Here is an 11,293-nt window from a genome sequence, read left to right as displayed (position 1 = left end):
CTCTGTCTCTGTGTATCCACTTGACTTGGTCCTATGCACTGTCGCAGCCCCGACTGCCGACCCCACAAGGGAGGACGAGTCCTGCCAAAGTGACCCAGGACAGCAGGAATGGGGGCGGGGGGAGCAGCCTGCCATGCTGGCTCCCAAATTCTGAAGACTTTGTGTTCACTCCAAATATTAATACCAGTACTTTTTAATGGGCCAAATAAAGATGCACTGAGTGTTTGGGAGCATTTTAACTTTTTAACAAAATATAAAATAATACAGATTTCACTAAATGGGAAAGCAGGCAACTTCCCACTCACTAGTAGAAAAAGAAAAATAAACACTAGTGTTCAATGTCCAGTTTAAATGCATTTATGAAGATTGTGACCCCCTCCCCCCATTAATTAAATACATAGAGCCCAGAACAAATTCTGACTTATGACCTTAATGTACAATATAGCGGTATTTCTATATCAAAGTGAATTTAGTCAATGATTAAATACAATGCTATTATACACACACACACACACTCATAGTACCTTTATGGAATTCTTTAAAATGCTCACAGTAGCTTATGTGGTACTGACAGAAATAAAGAGGAAAATGTATAAACTAGAATATAGATAAAAACCATGTTTTATAGCTTACTGAGTGATACCTTCCATGGGTTAAATAGCTTATATTATTCAAGTTTGAATTTTGACAACAGAACTGTGCTTTGGTATTCAACCCTTTATGAAATTTCAGTTTTTCAAAATAAGGAATAAAAGGCAGAGAGCATGAAACACGGGGGAGGAAGGGACTTCTGACTTGCAACTGTCACATGATTAAACCAGTGTTTTTCGGCCCAGGCCCAGCCAAAACTCCGATTCCTGGAGGTGATTGGGATATTAAAAGGATTTGACTCGAATTTGTTTTTATAAGCACATATTTAAAAAACTTAAACAATGCACATGCTAATCTGTTACATAACCCCAATTTTACCGTACTGGAGACTGCTTATGTATGTAACTTCCTCTGCCAAGACCTGTTATCATTTGCACTTACTTATGTTCGTGTGAATCAAACTTTTCTGGACAGTAGGCAAATAAAACAAAGTATAGAGATAAGTTGGCTGCTGAGGCTTTTCCCCAGCTGTCGATAACCCCAAGTTCATCACTGCACTACTCAGAAATACTCTTAGTCACAGACTAAAGTAAGTGGACATAAACGTGAACTTAACATACACTTACACGGATAAATACACTTTCCAGGCTTGATGTATTGGGGTCACACAAAATTTTATTTAAAAAGGATTCCAGTGCTAAAAACTGTTTGGAAAATAGTGCTCTACAAGACACTAGCTTTTAGTTTACTTCGTTAATACAATGTTCAATGCCTGAGACAAGCTGCCTAAGACATTTCAATTCTTAATTCCTCTGTAGCATGGGAACACTCCTACAAATTACAGTGATGGAGATCTTCAAATCTGGGAACTTGTAACAAAGAAGAAATTACACTAAAAATTCTGTAACTGTCTTAGCCTCTTCTGACAGGCAGCTTTAAAGGAGATTTTCTATTTTTAAATTAATACATTTGCTGTGGTGTTTTAATCTCAACACACAGCCTCCTCCAGGCGACACGATTCTGTGTCATCACACGCCACTGTGCTGTGTGTTCTGGAGGGTCAGGCACACTTCGATGATCTTAGATTTTATTCTGTGGTTTCATTAGAAAACAGCTTGTGCACATCAAATTCAAACAATCTCTTTTTTTAAAAATCCACCTCAAAATTCACTTCTGAGTTTTAGGTTTTGTTTAAAAAGAAGCAACCATGTGAAAGCATCAAATGTTACCAGGCTACAGTTCATCTGGTCAGGAACATTTTTAGTTTGTGGATCGGGGAGGTAAACCCACTGCGTCAATTAGGCCCACTGCCAGGCCAAGAGCCAGGGATCAGGGCATGCCTGTGTTCCCAGGCAGCGGGATCTGCGTGGGGGGAGTCACGCCTCAGCTGTGGGCACTCCTTTCTCAACGCCCCCTCTAAGAACTGTTAGCAGGTCTCGGAATCAGTACAGAAGAGATTGTAAGTCACTTAGTTAAAAAACAAACAACTCTATCTGCTTTCTAAATTACTTCGCAAACCCGAGACAGATGATAAAATTGTAGCCTCGCTGTAATTGGTGGTCTTGATATCCATGTCACTGGACTATGTTATGAGTGAGACAGAATTATACAATTCCTCTGGTGGTTTCAGAAATCTGGCTGAAAGAGGTCCAAGACTATAGATTTCACATTAGAGCAAGGCTCCCATACTTCCTGAATTGGGACAGTGAATATAAATCACAGTACAAAATACTTATTTTTTTTTTTACTGGAACAGCAACAGGTGCTACATATGAGAATCACTTACATAACATCTATTTTTTTTTAAAAAATGCAGGTATAAAATATTAATTGCATAGGGATTTAAATATAAGGCCAAGAAGAATATTAAGTAAAGTTAAGAAAAATCATAGAAAGGGCACTACGGTGTCAAAAGATAGAATTTCATTCTTAGAGTAATAAATCTGAATTACTGTCTAATTAAAAAATCACAGTATGTTGCTATAACTAACAGTGAATGTCAACTGTTTCATTAATTCCAAACTGGAAACCAAACACAGGACTAACAAGAACAAACTAAAGCTTTCTAAACCTGATCGGCGTAGTAGCACGCCAGTGCCTGGTACGTACCTGATTAGTCACATAAACTACGTCTTGCAAATAATGTACAGTTGAATACATGTTAACAGGTGTGAGGGCGCATCACCACCTCATGCCATCAGTGATTTGTAGGCTTACTGGGTAGTGTCATTACTCAGGCTTCCCGAGGTACGAGATCCCACCCGGCAGAATCTTCACCCAATGAACTAAGAACACTGCCATTGACAAAATATAGTCAAGTTCTACCACTGAGGACGAACATGAACCAGAGAACTAGGTCCAAATACCAGTAGGTATATTATTCTTAGCACTGGCGAAGGCAATGAATGATGAGTCCAACTATACTCTGTAGTTCAATGGTTACCACCTGAAGTTTCAGGCAGAGAGGGAAAGTGTGAATCTACTTCTTGTCCTAATGTTACATACACTGAAATTTAGAGAGCAATTTCCAAATATAAAAGTAGCTTAGTTAACTTAGTACTGTTATACAGAGTAGTGTGAAGAAAAACAACAACTCCCCAAGGAATTACGTTAAGGTACATTTGGGAATTTGGGAATACCCCAACCAATGTTTTAAATGAAAAAGTGCATAGATACAGTAATACTACAAGTGTGTTAACTATGGAACCAATCTTTTTCTGGGAGCTACACAATCCTATTTTCCCACATTATCTACACGCGATGAATTGTTCGGGTACCACGAAGCACCATTGAGTCTCAATTGCTTGATGATGTGTGAAAGGTCCCTGGACTTCAGCGCTACTCAGCTGAGGATCTACCTAGAGTAGAAGTGTCAAGTCATCTTCAGTCGAACAGGATTTAGCTTTACAGTTCAGTTCTCTTTTGTTCAGACACAGCGGAGCAACACTTTCATTTCACGCCCTTGGTTGGCGTTTCAGACTCTGTGGACTGTCTGCCATCCGTCCAGGCTTCCCGGGTGCTCTTGAGAGCGAGGGTCTTCTGTTGGTCGACCACAACGTAATCCACTCTCTCATCCGCTACACTGCTTCCCGAGCCGCTGCTCTTTTGCTAGAATGAATGAATGAATGAATGAATGAATGAATACAAATAAAAACACCCCGTACATTTCCACAAATAAAGGAGAGCTTCTGCTTCTGATCGAATTTCAGCCTTAAAACACAGATCCACATGCACCATGAGTAACTCTTGAAATTCTACTCGATCACAACAAAGATAACACTACCTCAATTTAACAATGTGGTCTCTCTCCCAACGGTACGCTGTCTTCCCTACAATTTAAAATTATTGTGTGTGGTAAGAATTCAAACCAATGCTCCCCCTCGCAGATCAAAGTCTTACAAAGTAGGGATGGTAGTCACCTGGTTCACCTCAAGGTGCACAGCTTGCTTCTCCCTTTAGTCTTTAGCTTAAGCTGCACTTTTTCAAGTCTTGGGAACATGTGTCAGTGCTTACTTCAGAAGTAAGAAATGTTTTCTGAAAAGCACTATTTCAAGAATGGCAGATTACACAGGCTGATGGGCTGGCTCTCTTACTCCTAAAATACAACTAAATACCATCCAACTTAAAACAAAAATAATTACTAGTGCACTGCTGGGCTTGCTAGAAAATCAGGAAAATACCCAGGGGGTGAGGGCAACAGAGGGAGCAGAGAGCTGCCACAGGGGAAAGGCGGTGCTGTCTTTAGGGCGAATGTCAGTCTCAGCAATGTACTCAGGAGGCCCTGGGTGGGAGGGTGTGCTCAACCAGAACTACCCTGTTTAGCTAGGGGCCCTTGAAGGGAACTGACAGGTCCCAGCAAGGTGGCACCACCTACTTCCTGGCAGAAACCAGTGCAGGCTTCCCATAAACAGCCTCAGAGAAATAAATTCACAGTAAAAATGTATTAAACACACAAAGAAAGCAGCCATCAGGAGCGTGAGTTAGCGAAAACAATAAGCACAGATTCAGATGTCCAAGGACTTCAGATATTGAAATTATTGCATAAAGAGTATAAAACATATATGTATAAAATGCTTAAAAGGAATTTAAAAATAAAACAAAATAAACTGAATAAAATAGGACGCTATTCAAGTCACCTAAGCATATTTGAAAAAAAAAACGAACAAGCAGAACTTCATCTTAGAAGTAAAAAATAAAATAACTGAAATTAAAAATGATATACATGTGTTAAACAGAAGAGTTGAGAATCAGCGAACTTAGTGGTAGAGCTGAAGAAATTATCCCAGGAGGCACAGACAGACAATGAGAATATGAAAGTGCAGTAAGAAGGACAGAACCTGAAACAAGAAGTTCGAGCTAATGTCTAATCAGAAACCTCAAAGGAGGGACTAAAAAGAATGGTTGAAGAGCAGTATTTACAGAGATAATGGCTGAAACTCTTTCAGGCTTAATAAAAAACACAGAAATAAGGACAGTACAGCTTCTACCAAGCAGGAAAAATAAAAAGAAATCTGTGCCTGCGTGTCTAGACACACTGTGGTAAGAACACTGAAGACCCAGAAAAGCGCACACCGTCGGCAGAAAGAAGAGACAGAGAGTACCTACGACGAAACCGCTTTTACAGCGGGAGCATACTTTTCACCAGGAGCGATGGAAGCCAGATGAGGGTGACTGGTATTCCTACTTGGTGAAAAAATGTATTGTCCATCCAGAGTGGTGAACTAAAAATAACTCTTTTTCAAGAAAGCAGGCAAAGTAAAGACGTTTCAGCAAAACAAAAACTGCAAGAATTTACCACTCACACGCCTGCACGAAAGCAAAGTGGTCAGAGAAGGGAGGCCGATGATACAAAAAGGAATAATTGCAAACGGAGCTGGCAAACCTGCTGGAAAATGTAAATAAGCATTGTCCATATAAGAAGACTGCTACTACTGCTGCTGCTACTGTCTCATCTGTGGGTTTCACAAAATTAAAGAACCAAAGTTTTGGACAAAAATAGCACAAAAGTCAGAAGGGAAGTAATTTGAGCTAACGATGGAAAGAGAGCAAAGATGATTAACTTTAGAATGTGTCAGGTAAGCATTTCAATGGTAACCACTAAAAGAATAGAAAGTGTGTAACTTCTGACCCATCAGAAAGGAAAAAATGTAACTTATTAGTCTCCATAACTTTGTTACTTGTGATTTATGAAACAGCATTAGGTAACAGATTTTACTAAATTTAAATGAAACCATACTAATAAAATTCCTCCCCAAAAGACATGGTTCTTTAGGTTGAAAACATGATACAACTGTACAGGGTGGGACAAAAGTAGGTTTAGTTATTCACGTGGAAAATGATGCAATAGTTAATAAATAATAATACCAGAGTAAACTCCGTGTTTCATGCACTCACAACTACAAACCTACTTTTGCCCCGCCCTGTATTTGCGGAAGGAGGTTTCACCTACTTTGCGTGGTGGCGTGGATTTCCCAGAATCTAAATCTAAATCGAGGTACTCCACTTGCTTGTCTCCCTTGGGCTTGATCATAGGGCTGCTTCCTCCATCCAGACTGTTACTGCCAAAAAGAGTCTGAAAGAATAATACAGCATAGTCAACTGCCACACATTCATGGACATACTGCTTTTCTTGCTTGTTATCTACTGGAGCCCAAATATTTATTTCAAAAGGACATAGCTTGACAAAGTCTGCTTAGAAAATTAAATAACCTTTTAGGATTGGGGAAAGTAAGTAGTGTTTAAAAAAACTGATTAAAACTTAGCCTAGAGTAAGCTAGAAGTAGTTTCAAAAGTCAATCTTGGGCCCTGGCTGGGTAGCTTAGTTGGTTAGAGCATCGTCCTGATATGCTGGGTTGTGGGTTCAATCCCCAGTCAGGGTAACTACAGGAGTCAACCAGTGAATGCATAAATAAGTGGAACAACAAAAATCAATGTTTGTCTCTCTCTCTCTCTCTCTCTCTCTCTCTCTGCTTCTCCCTTTCTTCCTCTCTCTAAAATCAATTTTTAAAAAAGTCAAACTTGGTTCAAACCAAGATTGGGACATCAAGCTAACCTTAGTTGTGACAACTCAAGCTGAACATTTTTAAAATGACATTTGTAAACAGCAGGATCCTTTATACCCCCTGCTTTTAAATTAATTTTTTTAAAGTTCTACATTTAAAGTCTTTCACACTGAAATTAGTTTGAAATAAGTATGCTAACTAAAGGCTATGAATGATGACTTCATTGGCAAAGTCTATTTTATTTCAACCATTTGGAATTTTTACCACTTAATTTCCTCTGCCTTCTATTGGCTTTGACTAGTCTCTAAAAAAAGATAAAGAAAAATGGAAGATGGTGAACAGCCATTTTGCTCAGGTTGAACAGAGAAAGCTGGGATGCAGGGCAAAGACAACTGCTAGAAAAACACAGTTATTCCTTCATCTTTAAGCAAGGCTGCTGACAGCCCGTGTGCAATGTTCCCGTGAATAAGGAAAAGGTGTTCCTCCTCTGTGGTGACACGGCACTGTGCCAGGGCCACCGCCTGGTGAGCCGGACCAGGGCTGGGCTGCAAGTGCTCGTGAATGCAGTGTGCTGTACACACGACCTACTATGTGCAAGGCGCTCACGAGTACAGTGTGCTGTACACACGACCTACTGTGTGCAGGGTGCTCACGAGTGCAGTGTGCTGTACACACGACCTAATATGTGCAAGGTGCTCACGAGTACAGTGTGCTGTACACATGACCTACTGTGTGCAGGGTGCTCTCGAGTGCAGTGTGCTATGCACACGACCTACTGTGTGCAGGGTGAGTTCACAGTAATCGATCTGCACGACTGCATGGAAGGGCTGTATTTGTAGGAACAGATTTTTAAGACAAATTTATCAACTACTTCTAATAAAACACCGCAAAATATTGACAATAACATGCAGGGAACAAAAAAAACCCCAAGTTTTGGCATTTAATTAGTACAAATAGCCACTTTCCCCCTGCCTTTTTTTTAATTCATAAAGAAACTGATTTCTTTCCCTCTAAATGACTTGATTTTTCATTATCATATAAAAAAACATCAAGTAGGAGTCTGTGTGTGTGAAAAAAATTTTGTGTTCAAATGTGACCCATGAAAGAATCCATACCTACAATTTCCCTGGTTGGAAACAATCAGAATACACAGTTATCACAAGGCTGTAAAAGGAATCCATGAGTTCCTACGATGTACACATTTATCTCAGTACGTTGTTCTTAAAAAGAATTTCTCAGAATTGCGAGTTAAACTGTTTCCTAATTATTACCGAACTGGAAATTTTTTCATCTTATTGTTAAAATTTATGTCCCTACAGGGAAGTCTATTTGCTCTCGATCTAATCTCAGTGTAAAGAGCCTGTCACTGTGTTCTAGCCTTTAGCCTGGTATTTTCCAAAACAGTTTAGAAAAACCCTAAGATTCTAGGAGTTATTATGAGCGCTCTGTGAATTAAAGAAAATAGTAAAATAAAAACAACAGTAGTACGTTGTTTTTCTAAAATTCTTTTAAAAATACATAAAATTATGGAACATATTTTTGTTGCTATTGTTATGTAACAGTATTTGTCTTCAGTAATGATCTACTGTCATTTGAATTCCAGGACTCACTTTGAGGGCTCAATCGCCGAATGCCTGACTTTGCATCTTTGTATGAACGAATAGAAGGCGTCCAGTATAGCGTATTCTCTTGCATAGTTTCACAAACCAAGTCCATCTTAAAAAAACTGTAACTGGAAACCTTTTATAATTTTTAACTAATTTTATACCCACTTTTTAGAGATTGGTATTACACTTTAACTCTGTTGGTTTTAGACTTCATCATACTATTTTTAAAAAGCACTTAAAAAGCTGTGTTTTATGCTTCTTCCTTAAGTATAACAAACGCTGTAAGGATGAGATGAACTGACGGGAAGAACGAAGAGAGAAGATGAGGACTTTACATACTGGGTCTTCAATGGAGAGGTTTGGGTTCATGGGGACGTAATTCTCCTCACTGTCGTGCGAGTCGCTGCTTGAAGTTGTGCTGTGCACCGAGTCGGGTCGGGGAGACATGGGGAACCTGGAGGAGCTAGTTACAGAAACGATCATCACAAACACAAACCATGACAAAGTTTCTAACGTCACCTCCAAAATAAAAATGAGCGACAGTCTGCATCCTTTCAGAAATAGCCACTCAGGTTCGCAATCATCTATGGTACACAGTTATTGTCATACAATTTACTGCATACATTCAAATGCACAACCAGTATTTGTAGCTCTACTGCAAAGGTATATTTTGGGGCACCAAATTACCTGTGTAGAACAAAAAGGATTGCTAGTGATTTGGAGTCTGATAAGTAGAAAGTTACAGATATATGTTGGGAACTGCCCGGCCTGGTTTCAGAAGCTGTAATCCCCTATGGCTAAGGCTGAGTAAGAGACCTTGGAACCAAGAGCCACTAAGGAGACAAAGCTTATCTCCCTGGCAGGGGGGCCACCTCTGCCCCCTTTTACTTCACCCCGCTTGGCCCCGGGCAGATGACTGGTTAGCCAATGACGGGTAAGACTCCTCAAGGGAGGGATGACCTAAGCCAGGCACAGTCACGAAAGGGCCCTCAGGGAAGGACTTGGAGGGCTATAGAAAAAGGGAGTGATGGACCCTCACCCCTCAGCCTTGACCTAGCCTGGCTCCTCATTCTGTCTGTGAGATTCTCCTAATCTTTTGGCTACCTTACTTCCCCTGACTGACGTAAGCCTGAAACAATGCTGGAGGTGGGTGCGGCCCTGTGCTGGAAAGGGCGGGTTCCCTGGGGCAATCAGGACTAAGAAAGAATGCCTAAAATCCTGTGAAACCTGCTTTGCTGAAAATGTCCTCAATTTAAATGATAAGGGTCCAAGCATAGAGTAAGTTTGTTTCCCCAAAGTTTTATGGCCCTTTAGCTAACTGACCCTGACTCAAAATAAGCCTTCAGAGTTCTTTGTATGTTTTCTATTGTTTGATCCTTACTGCCTGACAATGATTGGTGAGCTTTACCTGTATTCCTGTGCAAATTGAACCCAATAAAAGCCCAATGAAGAATAGGCTCCTGGCCCTTCTCCTTTGAGAGATCGGCCACCTTTCCTCCCCAAGCAGATCATGACTTGGTAGACTTATTTTCACCCGTGGCAGATTGGGGGAAGGGGGCTGCAGGCAGAGCACCCCCCCAGATATTAAAAAAAAAAGATTTAAGAACTCTTATTGAAAATAACTATATGGATACATAAAACATGAAAAAATATTCAATACGGGTTTGTAACTTTATATACTCATTTATATACACTTAAGTAAATCTTAATTAAATAATTCCCACAAGAAATGACCAGATTTTCCAGATCAGTAATTCTTAGAAATTTCTGGCCTCGTGAACCCTTCACACTCGTAAAAACTACTAAGAACTGTGAGAAACTTTGCTTTATATGGGTCATATCTATTGAAATTGACCATATTACAAACAGTAGAAAAATCCTTTTAAACATAAGAATACACAATACACACTCTATTAGGTGTCACACAGTATCACCTAGGATCGTGTAGCCCCTGGGAAACTCCAGGGTACATGTATGACAGGGGAAGAGTGGGAAAAGCACGTGACATCTTAGCATCTCAATGAAAACAGTTCTGACTTCACAGAACCCCCAAAAGGGGGGCTTCCCCAGCCACCCCATGGAGACCACTGGTCTAGATATTTTCCATTATAACCAACAACCAAGCTACGTATTTTAAGCAAAGACTTACTCTCGGGCAAAACTCCTAGTGATGGGAGATCTTACTGGGGCTTGTAATTCTTCCCATTCTGGCAGAGGTTTTATTTCTAAAGGTGCTGGCTTGGCTGAAATAAAAAAGAGGAAGAGAGATTTTAGGGTGCAGAAATTGTAAAACAAAACCAGATGCTCTCCCTCCATCTCTATTTGTATGTTATGGCCAGAGTAACCTAGACCAGCTGGTTTCACAGGGGAAACAAGGTTTGTGGATGTTGTGTGATTTGTCCAAGTTTGCACAGCTAAACAGTCAGTGACAAAGTGAATCAGATCATGTTTCAGGAGTGTTGACTCAAAGCCTAAAGTTCTATCACAACATGTTGCTTCTTAATTTAAGTATTTTATGAAGATAAACTAAATGAGAACAAGAGAGAGTACTGTGGTGAGATTCCTTTAGTTACCTGGTTTATACCTTTCACAATTTCCTCATTCATTTTTACCTAATTTTATCTTTAAATATGGAGATTTAATCTTCTATATGAAAACATTCTGATTCTTCAATATTGAAACTTCAATACATATAAAATATGTATAGTTGTACATACATTATACAACTATACATATCAAATAATATATAAAATATATTAAATACAAAACTTTGCTAAAACCAAAACCAAAAAAATTAACAACCAAATCTTAATTCATGCCCAGTCTGGAAACCAATAACACAAAGCAATCATTTTATCTTTAGATTCAAACTCAGTTTTGAGAAAAGGCCATAATTAAACAATTACCTCAAATTTTTAGTTTAATTTAACAAACAATCTCCTTTACCAAACTAAGTAAAAATAAATAAATGCTAATACTCTTATTATTTTTACTTGTAAGTGGTCTTTGCTTATTTAGCTCATTATTGCAGTAAGTAATTACTATGCTAGTACCTGCCACAGAGCTCTCTCCCTTAACAGCGACTGAAACATT

The 11,293-nt window shown here is 39.4% G+C and overlaps 1 protein-coding gene across 6 annotated transcripts in view; it reads right to left on the bottom strand.

Moving 5' to 3' along the window:
* Positions 1 to 1,246: 1,246 nt before the first annotated feature.
* Positions 1,247 to 11,293, bottom strand: part of GAB1 (GRB2 associated binding protein 1) — a 112,358-nt gene continuing 102,311 nt past the window's right edge. For all 6 annotated transcript variants that reach the window (XM_053911885.2, XM_053911887.2, XM_053911886.2 and 3 more), the window contains 4 exons: positions 10,350 to 10,443; positions 8,540 to 8,663; positions 6,041 to 6,163; positions 1,247 to 3,699 (listed from right to left, as the gene is read on the bottom strand). In XM_053911885.2, coding sequence (XP_053767860.1) covers positions 3,541 to 3,699; positions 6,041 to 6,163; positions 8,540 to 8,663; positions 10,350 to 10,443 — 500 coding nt within the window. In that variant the 3' untranslated portion in view covers positions 1,247 to 3,540. The remainder of the gene's footprint in view (positions 3,700 to 6,040; positions 6,164 to 8,539; positions 8,664 to 10,349; positions 10,444 to 11,293) is intronic.

This window comes from Desmodus rotundus, chromosome 9 (genome assembly GCF_022682495.2).
Source record: "Desmodus rotundus isolate HL8 chromosome 9, HLdesRot8A.1, whole genome shotgun sequence".
In the NCBI taxonomy this organism is placed as follows: domain Eukaryota; kingdom Metazoa; phylum Chordata; class Mammalia; order Chiroptera; family Phyllostomidae; genus Desmodus; species Desmodus rotundus.
Note: the sequence above shows the minus strand (reverse complement) of the source record. Positions and strands in the feature narration are given on the sequence as shown.